General features: G+C 54.2%; 1 protein-coding gene across 2 annotated transcripts; it reads left to right on the top strand.

Annotated features, from left to right (window-relative positions):
• The first annotated feature begins 13,005 nt into the window (after positions 1-13,005).
• TMEM61 (transmembrane protein 61) lies at positions 13,006-20,500 on the top strand. 2 transcript variants are annotated; one of them, XM_072868345.1, is made up of 3 exons: positions 13,006-13,107; positions 17,162-17,572; positions 19,967-20,499. In XM_072868345.1, exons 2-3 carry the CDS (start codon positions 17,223-17,225, stop codon positions 20,250-20,252), a joined length of 636 nt encoding a protein of 211 aa, XP_072724446.1. In that variant the 5' UTR covers positions 13,006-13,107; positions 17,162-17,222; the 3' UTR covers positions 20,253-20,499. The 2 variants fall into 2 exon arrangements, with proteins under 2 accessions (XP_072724446.1, XP_072724447.1); XM_072868346.1 differs by having other exon boundaries at positions 13,015-13,107; positions 17,143-17,572; positions 19,967-20,500.

The raw sequence follows: 20,500 nt of genomic DNA, 5'->3' as shown, positions 1-20,500 counted from the left end.
GCCCGGCCCCGCCCCTCCCCCCGCGCGCCCGCGCCCCATTGGTCGTCGCCCTCCTCCGCCGTGAGGCGAGGGGAGGGGAGCGGCCAATGAGGGCGCTCCGCGGAGATCGGACCAGGCGCTGAGGCCGCCGATTGGCTGCGCGCGGCGCGCCCCGCTCTCCCCTCATCGCAGCGGCCGCCGGCCCCCGCCCGGCCCGGTGCCCCCGCCGTGGGGTGTCCCGGGGGGAGCCCCGCCAGGGCTGGTAGGAGGCCTGGGGCAGGGTCAGACCCCCGGCCAGCGCTGGGACGGGGCCCGAGGCAGGGTCAGACCCCCGGCCAGGGCTGGGACGGGTCATGAGGCAAGGGCTGAGGGGGGGTGTGGGGCACGGGACATGGCCTGAGGCAGGGAGACCCCCGCAGTCAGGGCTGAGGGGGGTATGGGGCTGGGGACAGGCCCTTGGCAGCTCTGTGGTGGAGGTGCTGTGGTGGCCAGTGTCCCTCAGGCAAGGGGCTCGCCCTGGTGCCGTTGGGTTGGGGAGCTGGAGCAAAATACCTCCACACGCCTCTTTGGGCACACTCATGATGTTTTCGGTTCCAGTGAACCTGGCAGCACAGGTGTCTCCCACAGAAACTCAAAAGCGGTCCACTTTCTAGAAGGAAGAAGGAGATACACCCCTCCAAAACGCGGCTTGCTCTCTAAAACCCTGGCAAATTCCTCTCCTCCTCTCCATGATGGAAGAGCGGGAAGGAAGGTATAGAAAGTCGGTGAGGAAGACAAGGCATTTTATTAAGACAAAATCTCTGATGTCCCTCAAGAGGTGGGCTGTTTGAGAGGACAGTGGCAGAGGTGCCCCACAGGCAGTGGCCGCCCCAGGAGACGCTGACGCAGTGCATTGCCCATGGGGACCCTGGAGTGGCACAGAGAGTCCCTGCCGCAGCACCGCTGGGTTCAGAGAGAAACATGGTGTCAAGGTGTTGCGTGAGGACACTACCATGGTGACGTAGCACCCTAACGTGTCACATGGTGCCTCTGTCAGCAGGACAGTCACCTTTGCCTTTAGCTGCCACAGGAGATAACTCGGGAGCACCAGACTGGGAGGGATCGCTGCATCAAGGTTCAGAGCTCAGCTGTGGCAGGCAGCCACACCTTGTAGTCTCCTTCAGACAACTTGCAGGCTTTGTTTTGAGCCCAGTTCGTTTTCTGTCCCACTGCTTTTATCGAAAGACTGGTCTGAAACTTCCCTGCTTTGATGTTTAAAAATGGCCTCCTGATTTCCAGCCTAAATTTATTCACGGCCAAATTATATTCTTTGCACTTGTGCCTAGTCTGCCCACTAGCTCTTTTCCTTCTTGCATTCGAATTGATGTTATCTGCTTTTGTTTACCAATTTGCCTGCTGACTGGAATTATGCATGGAAAAGAAGTTTCCCATGCCCTAAGAGAGGTTATTTTAACCTCTCTGAAGGAGCTAAATAATTATTCTTGATCTGAGTGTGATCAAGTGCAGGGCTTATTGGATAACAGCTTCATTTATTCATAAGGGGATGTTTATACCTTCAGTGTAAATACTGTTTTGAAATTGTTTTTATGAAGGCCCATTAAAAGTGTTTATAATGTTTTCCATGTTCTGCTCTTGTTTTTGTAAGGCAGCAAGAAGGGAGCAGGTGAGCTCAAAGATTGCAATGTGAAACCGTGCTTTAAAACAGAGGAGTGAATCACCATTAAGATTATGGTGAAATTGCCTCTGTACCTAGCGATGCCAAGCATAGAAAATACAGGAATCAGAAGGGGATGAGGGAAGGGGAAAGAGATGTTTTAAACGCTGACGTTTTTCAATTTAAGTTATTTTAGGTGTGAGCAAAACATCATCCAACAATCTATGTAGGCTTAGGAACACATCATCTGCAAATCTGGTTTGAAAAGCTAAGATTCCCTTGGTATCTGTGTAAGACTAAAATCCCTGGTCTCTTCAATTAAATTATCATTTTAAGTGTGTTTAAGCTGTTAGTGCTTCTTAAAAAAGCAGTCCTCTTCCCTTCCTCGCCTCCCTCCCACTCCTGCCATCCCATCCGCCCACTCATGCTGTTCTGGGCACGCTGTGCAGTACAAATGCTTCTGCTGTCACTCAGTAAAACAGGTTGGGGGACTGATCTGACTGAAGAATTGGACTGTTTTTTAGATCAATTTTTTTCTGCCTGGATCAGCTCTCTGGTGGAGTTCACCCTACACACACTTGAGTAAGTGGGGTGCAGGGAGCAGAGCAGGGGCCTCTCATTGACCGTGCCGGAGCTACTCATCTCCTCGCCCTGCTGATACTGTGCAGGGCTCTCTTCATTACCAAGCAGGATTTAGTAATAACTATGCAAAGGCTTTTGGACAAAGAAAGAATGAAAAGATGCAGCTGTTTGTCTAAGGAGACAGCTAAAAGGGACATGATAATAATGTACAGAGCATTTGAGCTGCAGACAAAAGTAGGCTGAAAACTTCTGTCTCTGTAAGAAAAGTATCAAGAGGCATTCAGTGGAATCAAAGAAAGGCACTGAAAAGCGCTATAAAGCCCTTTTTTTCACGCAAGCTCTCATAGCCCTGGTACTGACTGCCACAGAGCTGCTGTTGAGTGGTACCAGGATGTTGAAAGGACGGGCATTTTAATAGTAATAGTTACCAAAACTAATAAAGAATTTGGGGAAGGCTGCAAGCCTTCTTCATTCAATAAACAAACCAGTCCATGGTTACTAGTGGTTCGGAGTACATTTCCCTAATCACCTACCTTCAGGTTTTCCTGTGCGTTTGTTTGGCACAGAGCTGGTACTGTCAGAAATGGGACGTGCTTCCAGAGGGTTTGAGGATGCGGTGTTCAAACTGCTGTGTGAGAAGCTCCCTCTACTGAGAAAAACCAAAGTGTATTCTCTCGCCTTGAAGGAAAAGCCTGTTGGGGGACACAGGCCGGAGTGGGGCTTTCTGTGTGACACTGGCAGGTTGACACATGTTGTTCAGGATATGGGCTGAACGAATCTTGAGAGCTTTCATACATCCAGTAACTGAAGAAAAATGCCAAATTTCAGGTTGAGGGCTTTAAGGAAAATAATACAGGGGAATATTATCAGCTGTTTTACAGACTGATGATATCGATACAACTGTCAGGATATTCCAGAGGGTTGACACATACTTACGTATTACCTCTGAAAGAAAAGAGTCGCTTTGTGGCACAGCAAGATTTAAAGCCAGCCTGGTCTGGGGAGTGCTCTGGGCCTTTCCGAGGCAAAGCAGGGCTGTGCCGGACAGGAGAAGCATGTACCCCACCTAACACCTGACAGCCACGTGCGGGGATTGGGGTCCATTTCCAAGGAACCCGAGGAAGGGCAGCCAAACACTGCTAAATCCTCTTGATAGTGTAAACCTAAATGGAAAATAGCTGGTGTGACAGGTCCTACCTGTCTGAAGAGCAGGGACTTAGGAACCGGAGTGGCTCTGTGCGACCTTTCTCCACCTGGATGCACATTTGCGAGGCCCAGGAGATTTCAAAAGACAGCAGAGACGTTTCTAGTGACGTTTGATTCATCAAACCTGCATGCTGTACCTTAGAAAACCTTCTCTTTAGAGGGTGTATGGGAAGAATGTGGTTTACCTTATGTTGCTCAATTGCCTGGCTTCCAGATGGTGTTTTTTGGAAGGTATTTATCAATTGAATATCCATTATCCAGGACCTGCTTCTCAGGTTTCACAAATATTTCATGTGAGGGAGTAGCGATGCATGATGATTTGAGGAGGAGGAGGGCAGAGGGCTTAGTACAACAGCTGTAGCTGTGGTGGCTGTTGGAAAACCGATCAAAAAGGGACAATGGGATTATAGTTACTTTAGAAACTCTCAGGGAAACTGAAACACCATCTGAAGGCTTAGGTGAGGATCTTCAGGATGATTACGCTCTTTTAGGTGTAGGTGGACCTAATCATCTAATGTGGAACGACTTGTTTAACATCTGTGATGGGCAAGGGTCTCCAGGTGGCTGTAGCCCAGCCTGCTCAGCACACCTAGTCCTCGGGGTGACTTTGCTCTTTCTTCCTTGCCTTCCCCTTGTCCTCTCAAGGCTGCACTCACCCTGTTTGCACTGGGAAGGGCTTCACCAAGAGAAGGAATAACTCCGATGCTGCAAGGCAGGATATGGAACCAAGGACGCCTGGGCTGTACCCTATGTGCTTGCATACTGTCCGTGTTGTGTGGCCCCACTCCTCCAGCAATGAGTTACTGCAGAGGGCTGGTGGAACCCCAGTTGTCGTCTTGGGAGGAAGCAGATGTAGGTTGTGAAGTGAAATCTGGAATATTAACGATGGTAGAATGGGGCCCATCCTTCGGTGGCTGTGCGCCGTGTCAGGAGGCGAGGTCAGCTGCCGGTCAGCACGTTCGCAGAGCTGCCGGAAAAAAACGCACCGCAGAACATGCGAGAGCTTTCGTGTATTCTCTCTGACGTATTAAATCCAGCTTTACAACTGCCTGTGAAAAGACGTGCTGTCTGGGATTTATAAAAAGAATCACTTGTCAAAACAGCGAGCCGGGCTGGGAAAGGAATTCAGCCCTCCCTTCATTGTCACCAAGGCCAGTGTCCTCAGCAGCAAAAATGGAGCGGCTTGTGGCAATCTAGCTGGCAAGATGAGCCTGTTGCTGAAGGACCTGGGGTTCCAGCACTGAAACTACAAACTGAGGGAGGCCGCACTCCTCGTGGGTTCATGGGCAACCATCAGTCGGCTTCATGGCCCCCCTGGGCGTGAGGCTGGCTGAGGGTCAGGAGGGACAGCAGTCGCAGAAGTGGTGGTGGTCCCCTGTCTCCTTCCATCGCGGAGATCCTGGAGACACCAGCTGTGCTGGGCATCAGAAAGGACCTGCAGTCACTGAAAGGCCCACCCTGTGCACTAAATGTGTTATTTCAGACTCATGAGAGAGATACATGTATATCTCCATGTAACGGACACGTGTGCCAGTGGCCTCCAAGACGCCCAGGGTGAACTTTGTCATGAAGGCCGTTGTGAACCACGGCTGGTGATGAAGGTCTCCAGGATACCTTCTCCCATCGCTGGCCTCTGGCCTCCTCTTGCCTGGAGTGGCAAATGCTGTGGGAACATGCAAAAAGCATTCGGGGCTAATGTGATGGTGAAGGCTTGCCAATGTCACCGGAGGAAAACACTGGAAGTTATTTTTCTGTACAGGCCACATTTTTCTCCCGTTTTCAGCTCCCAGCAAATCTGCATGTGTGTTTAGCCTCCTGGTACCAGCTGTACTTGCGGGCCCTTTTCCTCCAAATAAAGCTAAGACTTTCGCTGCCTTGGCCGTTGCCATTCTCTCCGTCTGGTGCTGTCACTCCATCACCTGTCTGCTTTCATTTATTTCAACGTTTTAAAAATTTCATGGGCCCACTCCCAGATGATGTAAACTGATAAAACTCCAGGCCATGCTCCAAAAACATCAGTGTAACTGTAGGATCTAGCCCTTTGGGTTTACTTACCTATGCCAAAGAAAAATAGAAAAACTGCAAGCAGCAAAAAAGGAAAAGAATGGCTGAAAAAAACCAGTTTAAAATGTTGGTTATATAAGAGTTGTATAGCTATTATAGTTACCTAGCATATCCTTTTCATAAGCGAAGCAATCACAGCCAGATAAGTTAATAATTAAGGGTGACAAAAATATACCATTGTTCCAATAATAAGGAACTGTATTAGTCTTATTGAAGATAAATGCAGGCGTATTTAATATGGTTCAGTGCTATGCTGATAGCCTACAAATGCCCCCTTTTCACTAGAAAACTCAGTATAAAATCAGGTCAAAAGCTGATTACCGGTATCTGTTAAGCCATTTTACTTCCCTCCGAGTTGCTCGCCTCCTTTTGACGGCAGATGTGCCTTGGTGGCCATCCATGTTGGGAAGCGACTCCCACGTGTGTGGAGCTGAGCAGAAGGAAGCTGGAGGCTTTGAGGAGAGGTTCCTGCCCCTTTCTGTCGAGAGCGACAAGACGCGCTCCCACGTGTGGGTCATCTCATGGAGATACGGAACCATTTGAGACTGAGGACTGAATAAATAGACTGGTCCTCATCCCTGAAAATAAGGGATTGGCAAAGGTGTCTGCAAGGGAAGGTGACGAGGGTGTGATTGCTCAGTCTCTAATACAAGAGATCCCTGTAAAATTCAGTTTGGCAGAGTTGATTACAGCAATACCTAGTAAAACAAGACAGCAATTTCAGTACCTCCTGACACAATCAAAACCCAGTTTTTTCGTACCTCTAGCAAGTGCGGAAATGTGATGGCTGCAAGACTGTGCCAATGGGGAGCAGTGGCCTTTCCATACCCACCCACACAAATCCTGTGACTCCCAAAATAGATCTGAGAAAGGGTAAACGCACAGATCCTGCCTCCGGCTCACGTTAAAACCTGGGCGCGCTTCTCAAGCCTCGCGTGCTGAGCTGGAGACTCACGCAACTGCTTTCTGTCTCCTTCTGCCCTCTCCATCCTTGGCGAGGCCCATTTTTTTACAAAATGCTTAAGAAAAGCATCGGGAGATCAACCAGCAATAAACCGTTGTCATCCCAGAGCGGTTAATTGCCATTATCTCTAGTATCATCCAAGAGCCTGTAATAAGCTCTGAACTTTGATTGCATGGAACTGTCCGTTCACATCCAGGCTGATGCAGATTATAGGGCCAGGATGAGCTCTCCCTCCTGCTGGAAGCAGCGCAGTGAATCACCGAGGGAGGAGAGTTTCATCCCTCTGCGAGGCAAGGAGTCGCCCGCCAACAAGAGCTGACAGTTTTCTGGCACAAGAGTATTTACACCTCTGGGAGGTGAAACTACACTCGTTCAAAGATGAGTGGCCGGACTAGCTCCTAGCTAAAGAAAGGACCTGATACATACATTCTGGGGAGAAAGATTAACTCTCTGGGTCCCAGAAGACTTCACAGGGAGGTCGAGCAGAGAAGCCTATGTTCTCCATCAGGGATGGCAGGTCTCTGTCTCAGGGATGCTACCTATGGGTGCTTTCTCTGATGTTCTGCCCCAGTCTGAGATGCTGATGGTAAGTCATCTGGATATGGGAGTTAGAGACCTTTTTTCCTGTCTGAAGGTAAGTAATTCAGGCAATGTCTTCCATCTGTTTCACACGCATCTTTACAAATGTCTGTTACTGACGTTCCCATCCTTCTCTTTCTCCCAGGCCGGTATAGGGCCTGTTTTTCTCTGACACGTCAAGGGAAGAGATAGGAGCAACCTGCTCCTACACCTCCATAGGAGAAATCTTCTGCTAATTCTGTTTCTTTCAGGAGTAAATCAGGAGAACATGTTGGGAGTGGGTCTCCACAGAACCTCAGGCTACAGAGCTAACCGGAGTGCGAGCCAAATTCCCTGCTGAGGGAGCCGCGGCACTGCCCTTGGCTTCACTGGAGACGAGTGTTGATACCCCCAGTCAGCCTGGCCCTGACACTTTTAATGCCATTATGGAGAAGTTGCAGCCCTTTATTTCCCAAACTCACCTGCTGTCATTTTTTGCAGAATTTTGAAATTGTCTCCAGTTACCTAGAAACTCTGGTAAGAAGATGTAAATGTTCCAGTTGAAAAGCAAAGCAAGGTGTGCAGGCAGAAATAACAGCTTTTACTAGGTCAACAGACGACATTGTAGACAAGCTTTGAAGAAAGCAGACAAGCTTTTGGGCACAGCAGCCAGAGCAACATCACTGCTGCTGGAAGGAAGAGAGTGACATTTGCTGTTTGAAACGGAGACCACGCGGCGTGAAGAAAAGAGAACCAACACCTACCTCCTAAGCTGGTGTAAGTAACACAGCACTTTTCCCACCACCTATAACCCTCAGACACCAGATGCTGCCCCAAATATTCTGACCTGCAGAAGGGCTTTTGTGCCTGAAAGTGTGCTTGGTTTTTTTCCAGCTATATATCCCTCGGACTAATAAAAGGTGCTCCCTCTCCTTTCAGCCATACCTTGCATATCTCCTCAGGCTGTCCTGCTTCCAACAAAAGTTTTGCAAGGTTTGCTGGCAGCATAATACCCCTCAGCAACCTACCAGCACCATGTACCGATGTAAGCAAGTGCTTGCTTGTGGGCAGCCCGATGCCAAGCCAGGCAGTGAGATAATGCAGCGGGCACTGGGAAAGGAAACCAGCTGTGGAGCATCTGGGATGGGTGTGTGTTGGACACCGAGGGCTTCCCTGTGGCTCCACACACGGTGGCAACCAGAAAAGCTAGATGGCTGCTCCATCCTTTTTCTAAAAATCATAATTAATGCTGCTTTTAAGCTTCTCTTTTGCATTTCTGTGCTGGGAAAAAAAAAAAAAAAGCCCATCACCTACTCCCTGGAGACCACCGTAATAGCTGAGTGCAGTGGAGACATGAAGACTGCACAGGGTCTTGGGGGTGTCAGGGTAGCTGGAGTTCATCCCGCATGTAACGCCGAGTCCGCTGGAAAGCAAATTTAGCCAGTCTTGTCTTTGATTATAAGTTGCTACTTTTTTGAACATCAGGATTTGGAATCAAGGATACACAGGAGCTCCATCCTCAGATATTCAATGCTTGCAGTAAAGCTAACTGCCGCCGCGTTTCAGCAGCCAGCGCAGGTCGTTGCTAGCTCTCTCTTGCTCAGGTGTGATTGCACTCACGACCGGCATCAAGCTTGACTGAGGAACCTACAAGGCTGAAAAATTGATGTTTCTTCACCGCGAGCCAAATGGCAGCTCATGCTCTGGCAGAGCTGCAACATCTGCAGCGTGTAAAACACGCTGGGTGGTGGGTTACGCACGCGTTAGCACAACGGTTGTGCCTCTTTCCAGAGAAAGAAGCTCAGACCTGAAATGTGCAGAGCGCATGGGGCCTCCCTAAGGCAAAAATCTTCAGGAGCTCAGGAGAAGTTTTGCCTGACTAAAGATTAAGCAGAGGCATCAGGATTTAACTCTTTCCTTCCCCCACCCCTTTTTAGGCGAATTTCGAATCCTTTGCCGGTTTTGGTGGAAAGCTCCTAGGAACCTTTTACTGTGCCCATTTGCAACACAATTTTCCCTGCAGGAAACCCACAGTTTGATCATGCCCGTTTATCTACACAACAGCCTCAACGGGAGGTGGCACATCAGCCTGGTGCTCCTGTGCTAACACAAGTCCCGAATGAAGAGCAGAAGGAATTTGAGATCATTGCTATCCATAAAGCTCTCTGTGGATGAGGGTATCAGTACTTCTCCCTTTCCAGGACTTCCCACCACATTCCTCAGCGTGGTGCAGCTTTACAGACTGCTGGTTAGGACACCGTTACGGTCAGGTTAGCACACAATTAAAGCTTTAAGACGCTCAGAGGTTTTGGGTCCAGAGGCTTGCTCGATGATGGACATAGCTAGTGCAGAAACCACTTCAGAAACTGATATTAAACAAGTGATCGAGCTGAAAGCAGTTTATACACCTCTTGCTCTTCTGTTATAATTCAAATCCAGTGAAAGCCATTGGAACTAAATAATAAGATGTAGTATGTACAAAATGGGCTTCTGGAGTCAATAAAGTCTCAGGGCAAAAACATAGCTGTCCACAGAAAGAGTACTTCTTGGTGAACCTGGCCAAAACAAACACCACTTTGTGGTCATGGGGGTGATCACCTTTCACATCCAAATGCTGGGCTTTTCCTGCTGGAGAGCAAGAATGAGTAGTCCCAAACCCTCCAGCTGCCCATGTAGCAGAGCCACCGAAGGGAGATCTATGGCCTGCTGCAGGTTCAACCCCAAATAAGCCTAAGGACAGTGGTGAACATTGCATCATTTGAAGATGTAGGACAAATATTTTCAATGCCTAGATTTACTTACTGGATTAGGTAGGAGTGCCTGAGCCAGTATATCAACTAACACAACTAATTAGGCATTTTAAGAAGATGCAAATTAAGGCAAAGATAAACAGCAGGAGGTTTCTCCCTTGCTTTACGTGTGCCGGGTGCAGGAACTCCTTCCCATCTGCACATCCTCGTGGCTGCGTGCTGTAGCCCCGTATCAGCGTGGCAGGCTGCACCCACCTCTGCTGTGCCCAGTGGTCCGTGCTAAGGGGAAACAGGAGGGGTGCCAGCCCCTTGGGAAGGCTTCGCCATGGATCTGGACAACGTGGGCACCTTATGCCTGCAGGCCTCCACTAAGCCCTCATCAGTGGCTCTGTCATGGGTGGCGGGACCACCCTGAGCGGTGCTTGCCAGGGGCAGCTGGGCACGGGGAGAGTGGCCTGGGTGCCAAATCACCGATGGAGACCTGCGACCTGGTCCAGGGTGTCGACGCTCCCGTCCCAGGTATGAGGGTCCTGGCAGCGAGCCTGGGCTCCTCTTCTCTGGCCTTGGTGCCCTGGTGCACCCAAATTCACTCTTGACTTGGTGCTCTGGTATCAACCACCTTGTCGTGATGGGGCAGAAAGTGCACGCATGTGCACACACACACACACACACACAGAGGTATTGAAAAAGCTAACTTATTTAGCCTGATTGCACAGCAAAATACATTATTTTACATGTGATTTGCTGCAGCAGCAAAACGTGGTGAAGGATGAATCAAAAAGCAGCACTTTTCTGTGCCAGCAGCGTTGATCAGGCTCAGCATCCTTACCTGGGGGAGGCAATTACTGGAACAATCTCTCGTTCTCTGTTCCTCCTTTGTTCCTGTTCTTGCAGGGGCTGTAACTGTCGTTTATATCTTCTTGTTTTCTCCACTGCGGTTTCACCGTGCATGGGATGTTTGACGTCTTTTCCACAGATATTCTGTCTTTATTCTGAAGAAGCCCTTTGCCTGTGCCCCGTGATGTGTTGCAGCACCTTGTCCACCAGCAGGGAAGTTCTCAGTGAAGGAAAACGAAGTGTGGCCAAGGTGCTGCTGAGCAGACAGAGGTGCTGGCACCGCTCAGCACTTACAGCCTCTGCCTTGTGGTGAAATATTTGTCATGGGCTTGTGGCTGCCTGTAAGCCAGCTCTCTGGGGAAGACAGAAGATCACAGATGGCTATAGGGCTGGAGGACCAAAGGGCCAGAGCAGTGCGTTGGCCCTGAGCCACCTCACTCTCTGCAGCCCCGTGCTAGGAAAAGCACCCAGAGCCATGTGCAAACGCCGCCTTGAAGTGCTTCAGAAGCCATTTGACAATCAAATTTCTGTTAAATATAATATCCAAGCAGGAAATGAGCAGAAGAAGATGTCTCATTGTCCTTTAATAGGGGAACTGGTGATTCACAGTGCCTGCGTCACTCATGGATGGTAATGCGAGTGCTCAGCACCGGCGTATCTGCGACAGAGGAATCCAGATGTTCGCTCCTGGGATCCCTGGGGCTAAACTCTGTCCTGCCAAGGAGCGAGGACCACAGTGTTTGGAGGGCACCTGGGATTTGTTGTTGGGGATTTGCACCCTGGGGTTCAAGGACCCTGCTGCATCCCAGCCTGGGGGGTGAGGCCATGCTGGGCTGCTGGCTTTGGGGACCCCATGCTCCTCTGCGATGGAGACCCAACCTGCTACAGGGCCAACCCCGTGTCAACCAGCCCTTCTTGTGCCTCAGTTTACCATTTGTAAAACTCCTCAGTGTCTGCAGGTAAAAGGGGCTGCACACCCACGCATTTTCAGCTAGGCTGAGTGGCTACCTAGCATATACGGAGCAGATACGAATTACATGACAGGGCTTTGCATCAGTCCCTGCAGTCTGTGCAGATAAACCCTGAGCTGTTTTTGAACCAGCAAGGTGAGGAGCTGCAAGCAGCGCAGGAACAGCAGCCCAGGGTTCAGCTACAGCGCAGATGTATCCATAGAAATGGCTTTGTCTGTCAGAGATGCTCAGCTGTAGCTCAAGAGCAACGCAATGGATCTGTGAGAGTGCACAGCAATAGCACAGAGCAGCACGATGGCTGTTAATAAAATCTGCTTCCACCTGTGTGATGAGGAAAGTGTGCGTGAATCCAGGTGCCAGTCATATGGACCATCCTGACCCTCAGAGCACCCTCCGCTTGTTTAACATCCAGGTATCCTCATGGGTGCTGCAGGGCAAAAAGATCCAGCTGGGATGGGGAAAAGGGGGCAATACTGGCATTTGACGGAGAGGTGAGGAGAACCGAAGTGGTCACAAAGCAAGCTTGTGGCAGAGATCCCCCCGTGCTGCAGCGTGGGTGTCCCACCCATCGGACAGTGGTGTCCCATCCACGGGGTGCTGGTGTCCCACCCATGGGGGAGCAATATCCACAGGATGGGGGTGTCCCAGCCACAGGGCAGTGATGTCCACAGGGTAGAGGTGTCCCACCCACGGGGCAGTGATGTCCACAGGGTAGAGGTGTCCCACCCACAGGGCAGTGATGTCCACAGGGTAGAGGTGTCCCACCCACGGGGCAGTGATGTCCACAGGGTAGAGGTGTCCCACCCACGGGGCAGTGATGTCCACAGGGTAGAGGTGTCCCACCCACGGGGCAGTGATGTCCACAGGGTAGAGGTGTCCCACCCACAGGGCAGTGATGTCCACAGGGTAGAGGTGTCCCACCCACGGGGCAGTGATGTCCACAGGTACCTCTCATGGGCTCTGCAGCCCGAAGCTCTCTCCAGGTCCCCGATACGTCTGTTCGCCGGCTCCTGCGCCCCGGGGGTGACCGGGCTCTGTGCTCCCCGTCCCTTAGGAGCACGGGTGGTGCCACCACGGCTCGAACCAACACGCCCGGGGCACTTCCAGCCTTGGCGACCTCCCCTCCCCGCCACTCGCGGCCCGTGAGATCCCCCCCGCAGCCAGTGGCCTCCTGAACAAGCAGCATACAGCAGCACGGCGCCTGCCGGCAGCCTTCCCTTGCCCTTTTCCTTTTCTCATCTCTTCCCCCCCACCCCCCCTCCAGGACCGGGGCTGCGGGCCGGGGCGCACGGGAGCGCCGCGCCGCGCCCCGACGGGACGGGACGGGACGGGACGGGACGGGGCCGCAGCACCGCTCCCCTGCCAGCGGCGACCGGGGCCGCCGCCCCGACGGTCCGGGAGGCACCGATGGGCGCCCGGCAGCGCGGCGCCCGGCCCGCCCCGCCGCCCGCCCCCGGCCCCGCCCGGCCGCGGCCCCGCCCGCCCCGCGGGCCGGTCTCGGCGGCAGCCGCCGCTCGGCCGGAGCGGGGCTGGCGGCGGCGGGTGAGTACGGCGGGGGGGCCCGGGCGGCGGGGGAGGAAGGGACACGGCCCCCCCCCCCTCTCCCCCGGCTTGTGGCTTTGGCAGAGGGGAGAGGCGGCGGGGACACCGGGCGGCGGCGGGGCCGGGTCCCCCGGGTGGCAGCGGGTGCCAGCCGCGTCTGCGGAGGGGACGTGGGGTGCAGGCGTCGGGGCGGCCGCAGCGGCGGGTGGCCGTGCCGGGGCGGGGGGCTGGGGGCATGCCCGCGCTTGGCTCCCCGCCGTCGGAGCCTGGGAGGCCGGAGCTCCTCGGATGCTCTTTCAAAAGCTTCTTTATTACTAAGGTTTGGATGGGTACCAAACCCTAACTGGTGGTAATAATAATAATGATGATGATGATGATAACAGCAAATTCAGATAGAGGCAGGAAGGAGTCTCCCTAATGACACGCTCGCGCTTCGGCGCGTCTCTCCCCGGCGTTCCTCTTGGCACGTCTGCGGGTGGTTAAAGGTCTCCAGCCCGCCCGGTGTGGAAGGACAGGCTGTAAGCGCCGTGGAGGGACGGGGTGTGGAGGTGGATTTCTGCTTGGTGGCGGTGGGAGAGATTCAAAACTCTTTTCGTTTCTTGTGTTGCTGGAAAAGAGTGTTTTTCTGAGTAATGCTTAGTAGACCCTATGAATCACCATCTGCATAACTTTGTATGGGGGATGCTATTCTCAGCATCTCGCTGGAACTATGTAAACTATTGCCATTCGTATCTGTTTGTCCGCGCGACGCGCAAATCTGTTTTCACAGAAAGACTATTTCAGAGCAGGTCAAAGGAGGAGACGGGCCAGAACGGAATGTCAGGGTGGCTCGGCGGGTGGAGATGGGTGTTTGGGAGCCGGCAATTGCCGTCTTCGGAGGGGCAGCCCCTCTGTGGAAGCCTGCGCTGGAAACACTCAGCAGGAGATGTGATGTGCAGGGTGCCGAGTGCCCGAGGAGCGGAGCTGGGAGCAGGCTTGGGGAGCAGGGACTCAGGTCCTGCCCCAGCATCACACCTCGCTTCCCGCCCCTACTCCTTCGGCCTCTTCTTCCAGCGGTTGGTGCGCCGAGAAAAACATCGTAGGTCTTTTAAAGAGGCTCAGGAGAGCTGTGCCAGCCCAAGATGGGGTTTGGCAAGGGGACGGTGCGATGGCAATGTCACCCAGCGCGGAGGAGCCGCCCCCGCACACGTGCTGCGGGAGCACGTGCCGGGTAGGCTGGAGGAGCTTTCGGCGTTGCACCCCGCGCTGCGCGGGTTTTGTCAGGAGAGAAGAGTTTATTCTCTCGAGCTGTCAATCCGTCACCTCCCAGAGGCTCTCCTCCGCCTTCCCTCCACGTCCGCCTCCCCCTCGCTGCCAGCGCTCCCAGATGTGCGCAGCGCCAGTAGCTGCAAAATTCCCCGTGCCCCAGCGGGGGAATCGCAGCATCTCCCAAACCTCACCAGGCTGACCCCAAAATGAGGAGAGTGTTGACTGCAGGAGCTGAACATTTCAACTCTTGGTGCTGTTTCAATCCAGGCTTTCAGTGTGGAGCGACCTGTAATTTCCATGCAGTTGGATCGAGAGCTTTGCTGTAGGGTTTTTTGGGTTGTGGGGTTTTTTTTCAAATAATATTGGCTGAAAATTTTCCAGGTAAATGCGATGCTTTCAAAAGGAGCTGGATTCACGGGTCAGTAGGGTCCTTGCGCTCTCCTGAGCATCTACTGCTGCAAGGCAGCATGAGCCCAGCTTGACTGCTGTGTCCTGCCCGTGTTTGGGGGTGAGTTGGAGGATGCTGATCCCTAATAGCATCTTTAACCGGTCTCTAACAGTCCCTTCTCCGTCTCAGCTCAGCCAAGCCCCTGCCATTCAGGAGGGAGCATCTAAACATATCCCCTCGTTATGGGGGGAAGCTCTGTCTCTTCTCAGCCCAGAAACACCACGTCCTTCCCGGCGGGTGACTGCGGCTGCTGGCGGGGACCACCGGCCACCGCCAGCCCGGGCGGCAATTCAGGCTTGTGACCACGGGACGAGAGCTGGAGCATGTTGTCGGGGCTCTCCGTCCCGTAGCCTTCCTGCAGGTTCCCTAAATCCCACTTCTCATCAGATTTCTTCATTAAACGTAGATTAGATCAGATGGTGTTTCTTTCACTACGAAGTAATTTGGCTTTCCATTTAGTGGGCCCATCTGATAAATAATGGCTTGAAATAACGTAATTCCACCCGCCCTTGATCACGCCGAGTCTGTGCTGGGCTTCTGCTCCCTCCTTAGCTCTGGCTTGGCACTTCCAAATCTCAGGGTACAATTGGAGTCCCCACTGTAGGAGGAGAGCCCTGCCTGGAGGAATGGAGACCAAAGCCACCAGATTATCTTCATTTTACTGACATACAGGCAAAGTGATGAAGGCAGAGGTGGGGGCTGAGCATGGGTCACCCAGCTCTCCATCCGCCTCTGCGCTTGAGCCCTATCTCCATCCTGGACAGCCCCCAACATGCAGGCTCTCCACTGGCACTGCCACCACGAGAAGCCCTCACAGAGGAGTCACCCAAGACTGAGTCTGTAAGGGGGTGCTGGTGCTTAATTCCCACATGGTCCAAAGCTTTTTGTCCATCAAGAAGTGGGAGCCGAACCTGCATCTTCTTGCTGGGCAGTGAGCAAGGCCAGAGGGGACGTGGTGGCACCTCTCTGCCTCCCTGGTTGCTGGTGCTGTTTGGTTACTTGGGGGCTGGGGATCCCCAAGCCCGGAGAGCAGATGCTTGTTGTTTGCTGGAGAAAGCAAGGGGTAGTGACAGCCCCAGAGATCAGAAACCAGCTCCCCCTCCCCAAATTTTCCTGCGCTGGGGAAGGACGGTTGCTCTCAGCGTGTGACATTGAGCTGAGAAGTGCCACCCAGCAGGAGCGTGTGGCACGGGCTCATCTCTTTGCTTGTCAAACCAACCCTAAGCCACCCTGACAGGGGTGGTGAAGGTGGTGATAACACCTGTGGGATCGATCGTGCCGGGGAGCTGAGAAGGTGTGCACCCAGGGGAGCAAGATTTGATGTGCAACAGCTCATTTGGATGAAGATTGAGCACACTCTTCCAGCGTCAGGGTATTTACCCCACCTGAAGCCCCTCTGTGCTTCCGGAGTATCTCGAAATGGGACATTATAGCTGGGTCAGCAAGAGCCTCATAGATCTCTGTGGTCTGTTGCCTCAAACCCCCTGACCAGCATAGCAGAAACCCCCTCCGAGGGTTTAGCTGGTATCTAGCACATTCCTGACTTTTAACAGAGATACAGAGTGATTCCTGCTCCCATCCTTGCTCTGAGCTTGGTCGTGGTGGGGAGCGCAGCTATCGTGGGCCCCATCAGTCACGGGAGAGCTCTTTGGGGTCCCCGCTTGCTCGGCGTCTCGGGAGCCATCCCTAGATGAGGTGCCCTGGGTTGCCAGCATCTGAGGGTTGATTTTTCCCTGAAATAGCGTCTCTGTGACTTTCAGAGATGGTACTTGGCCCTTTTCCCTGAGAAAGCAAGAGGCAGTGCAGCCCCGAATCCCCTGGGGTGCAGGCTTTCGAGCAGTGATGCCAGACACCTACTGTCACTGCAGGACTGATTTACCTCCAGTTTCAGAGGAGAAAACATGTGCACTGATAATTCAGAAACGATGACATCTTAAATTTATGTCCGTCTCCCTAACCTCTTCCATAAGCCTTGCTTTGATCAGAAACCCAGCTGGCGTTCCTCCGAGCTTGGGAGGAAGTCTGGAATAAAACCTAAAGACGAGCTATGCGAGTCCCCAGCAGCTCCCCTGGCTGGGGTTTCCATCCTGCCTCCATGGGAGCGCTGGGTTGTTTCTTGAAAATGAGGCTATTTTTACGAGGCTGTTGGGACATTTATGGGACCAAACTGGCAGCCGACGTTGCTCTGTGAAGGGCTTCCTATCTGAGATGGTGGGAATGCCCCTTCTGGTGGTCAACAATAGGTAGCTGAAGAGTGTGCAACCCCCAGAGAGGTCCTAGCTCAGTAGTTTTCTCCTCTGGTATGTCTTCTTCTGTGACCTTGTCCCTCTCAAACCCAGTCCCCTTCTTGTCTTGCAGGACGTGGGCTCCCTCATGCCCTGTCTCGCTCTTCTTCCCTCCTAAAACCTCCTTCTGAAGGATGGCAGCTGCCTCTTTCCGCTATGGCATGACCATCACCGGGGCCGTGCTGCTGGTGACGGGGACGCTGTGCTTTGCCTGGTGGAGCGACGGGGAGGTGGGCACCCCGGCCAGCAGCGGGGCTCGCCTCCTGCCTCCCCAGGAAGCCCAGGTGGTTCCCGGCTCCTCCTCCAGTGCCCTGCTCCGTTCCGTCAGCTTCTTCTTCTGCGGCATCGGTGGCATCCTCCTCCTCTTCGGGCTCCTCTGGTCCGTGAAAGCCAACGCCAGGGTGGTCTCCCGCCGCTACCAGTACCATTTCCCCAGGGACCTACAGTACTTCACCGCGGAGCCTCTGGAGAAGTGGAACTGCAGGTGGGTGCCGTGTCCCCGTGCGGCGCTTGGGTGGGAAGAAGTCGAGGGTGCGTTCGACTGTCCCGGCACGGCCGTGTACCTAAGCCTGCTCTCAGGCTTGCTCACGGGCGAGCTCAGGTGAGCAGTAACGCCGCCATGCTGCCGGCCACTGCTCAGACCCTGTTCCGTGCTCCCCTCCTGCTCCCTGAGCAGAAGCTCTTGCTCATTAATGTCAACCCTCGCCCGAGCCCCCGCACCCTCCCCTCCCTGCAGGCACCCTCCATGCCCACGCTGGCTGCTCCCACGGCCAGCTCAGCCGCAGACGGCTCTCCTTGTCCTGAGGGGCCATCGCCGGCCGAGGCAGACGTCTCCTTAGCAGAGCCACCGAGCAGAAGACCGCGTTGGTTTTCTGGCAGAGCGCCTGGATTTGGGGGTGGGGGGGTCATCCAGACCTCCAGCTGTGGAAACCTTCCCTGGAGCTACAGGTCTGCAGTGCTCTGTAAGGATGATGGGGTTTGTGCCATCTTTAATGGAAGCAAAATCTATGTTAAAAGGGATTTAAAAGAAAAAAAGAAGGAAAATAATCCTCAGATTGGCATTGAGATGGGAGTGCAGGTGGAGGGTCCCTCTATGAAGCCCGTTTTGGGGTGTGGGAAGACCCCTCACCCCTCCAAACACCACTGCTGCTTGTCAGGTCCCCAGACTCTTCCTGTGTGAGCCCGAGATTCATTCCCACTTCTTGATTTAAAAGTTCTTTGATCAAAAGGGTTTTTTTCCAGAGACTGCTGTGGAAGCCGAGCCAGCCAGCCCTTCCCAGTGCTGTTTTATGGGGTCACAGCAAAGATCTTGTTGGCTCCAGCATAAATTGGGCTCTGGGGAAAAGCAGCACTAAAAGAAACTCTTAGGAACATAAAACCATAAAAATTCAGTTGGGGCGGGAGGCACGTTCCTGGTTCTCTGGGGGTTTCGGTGCCCATCTGAATATGTGGGGGTGAGATCGTAAGCTGATCTGGGCAGCCTGGGGGGTTTTCTCCTCCCATGGAGGGCTTTGCTGTGTCCCCCATGGGGAATGTCCCCTTCCCCGAGCTCCCAGCTGCCGTGCTGGATGGGAAGTCATTGCCCCAGCATTGCTTGTGCTGCAGCAGCTCCTGCAGCCCCAGCTGCGCTGGCATTCACGCAGCAAAGCTCTCCAAAGCAGAAAACACCGCTCCGCAGAGGGTTGGCAGCGTGACATCCTGTGCTGGGAGAAACCGCCCTCTCTGCATTTCCAGGGCAGCATCCCTTTGCAAGCTGAGGCTGTTTGGCAAAAGCCACGGCACGGATGCCCGGGGTGGTAGGTCCGGGACAGAGGGATGCTGAGTTCTGGATCCCTGCAGAGCGTCGCAGCTTTCCCTTTGGACCAGCTGTGCCCCTCCGATGCCCGCAGCCTCCCCGAGCATGCCTCGCTGGGTTTTCATCTGCAAAAGCAAGCGGCCAGTGGGTTGCTTTCAAAGTCTCCCCGTCTTTGGGACCGCACCGTTTCGTAGGGTGCCGACTGGGGCCATGCGCAGGGTGAAGGTTGGGCGGAGGTTTTCCCTGAACACAAGCCGTCTTTGCTCAGCAAAGCACTGCTGGAAGCGGCACCAGGCTTGGCCGGTGCACGGAGGGCTCCGGTGGGCAGGAGGGTGGGGTGCGACCGCATTGAACCGGGACGCCTGGCTCTCGCCCGGCGGCTCGTGCCAAACCGCTCGCTCAGCTGCCGGCAGCCTCTGTGCTTTGGGGGGTGACTTTGGGGTTCGGCAGATGATGAGGATGCTCTCCTGCCCCTGGGAAGCAGTGTGGTGCAGATCGGGGGGCAGATGTCTCGAGAGCCAGCGCCTCTGCTGCTTTGTGGTCAGCCACACCTACAGTTACAGCTCTTAGCGCCGGGGGCGGCAGCTCTTCGAGGCTGCCTTGCCAGGCTGCCCTTCCTCTTCTTGGGTGAGGGGTTGATAAACTCAGTGGGAACTGGGTGACGTTGGCTTGTTGCAAGGTCTGATGGATGGTGCCCTTCCTCCTGCATGGCTCCCCACCCTCCTGGTGCTGGGAAGAGGCCGATACAGTCTTCCCTTGACTCTGGGCATGCAAAACCTGCCCGTGTGCCGTCCCCAGCGCACACGTGTCCACCATGCTCAGGGATGCTCCAGCCAATGGAGTTGATGGGGTGCTGGGATGCTCTGGTTGACGGGGCACTGGGATGCGCCAGTTGATGGGTGCTGGGATGCTCCGGCTGATGGGGCACTGGGATGGCTCTGCTTGATGGGGCACTGGGGTGGCTCTGGTTGATGGGGCACAGGGATGCTCCAGTTGATGAGTGCTGGGGTGCCCCAGTTGTTGGGTGCTGGGATGCTCCAGTTGACAGGGTGAGCTGCTGAGTTTCTTCTTCTTCCCTTGCAGCACCTGGGACACCAGCGCCATCCCCACCTATGAAGAAGCCCTGGCCTGCAGACCTGCCCACGGTGCCCCAGCCTACGTCCAGCCCCCGGGGAGGAAGGAGGAGCTCACGCCGCCCCTGTACCGCTACCTGGAGGAGGATGAGAGCTGGCAGGGCGGCCGCCGGCGCAGCTCCTCCGACAGCGCCTTGTTCCGCCCCAGCCCATCCTGGCTGGAGACCCAGCGCCCCGGGGAGCCGCAGGCAACACCTCCCCCCAGCTACGAAAACATCAGCATCCGGGGCATCTGAGCTGGTGGCAGCAGGGGGCCAGGACTCTGTGGGTGGCTGCCCGGTCCCTTGGCTTTAAACCGAGTCCCTTCCATTGCTGGGGTGAGAGGAGGGCGGGCGAGGAGGGGGAAGGCGGCGGGGTCCGTCTGGCTTTCCGAGCCATCAGTCCGGGGCTGTCGGGATTGCGGGTCCTATGGGTGATGCGTTCGGAGCGGCGGGGGTAACTGGCATGTTTGAAAGCCTTCGTATTTTTAATAAAACCACTGCTC

This window comes from Ciconia boyciana, chromosome 7, assembly GCF_034638445.1.
Source record: "Ciconia boyciana chromosome 7, ASM3463844v1, whole genome shotgun sequence".
Lineage (NCBI taxonomy): Eukaryota > Metazoa > Chordata > Aves > Ciconiiformes > Ciconiidae > Ciconia > Ciconia boyciana.
This window is presented reverse-complemented; position numbering and strand designations above follow the sequence as displayed.

Bases quoted from the DNA above. Each gene is read 5' to 3' on its own strand.
- TMEM61 (XM_072868346.1), top strand. From the start codon at position 17,223: ATGGCAGCTGCCTCTTTCCGCTATGGCATGACCATCACCGGGGCCGTG. The intron at 17,573-19,966 runs GTGGGTGCCGTG...CTTCCCTTGCAG, and splicing joins CTGGAGAAGTGGAACTGCAG to CACCTGGGACACCAGCGCCA.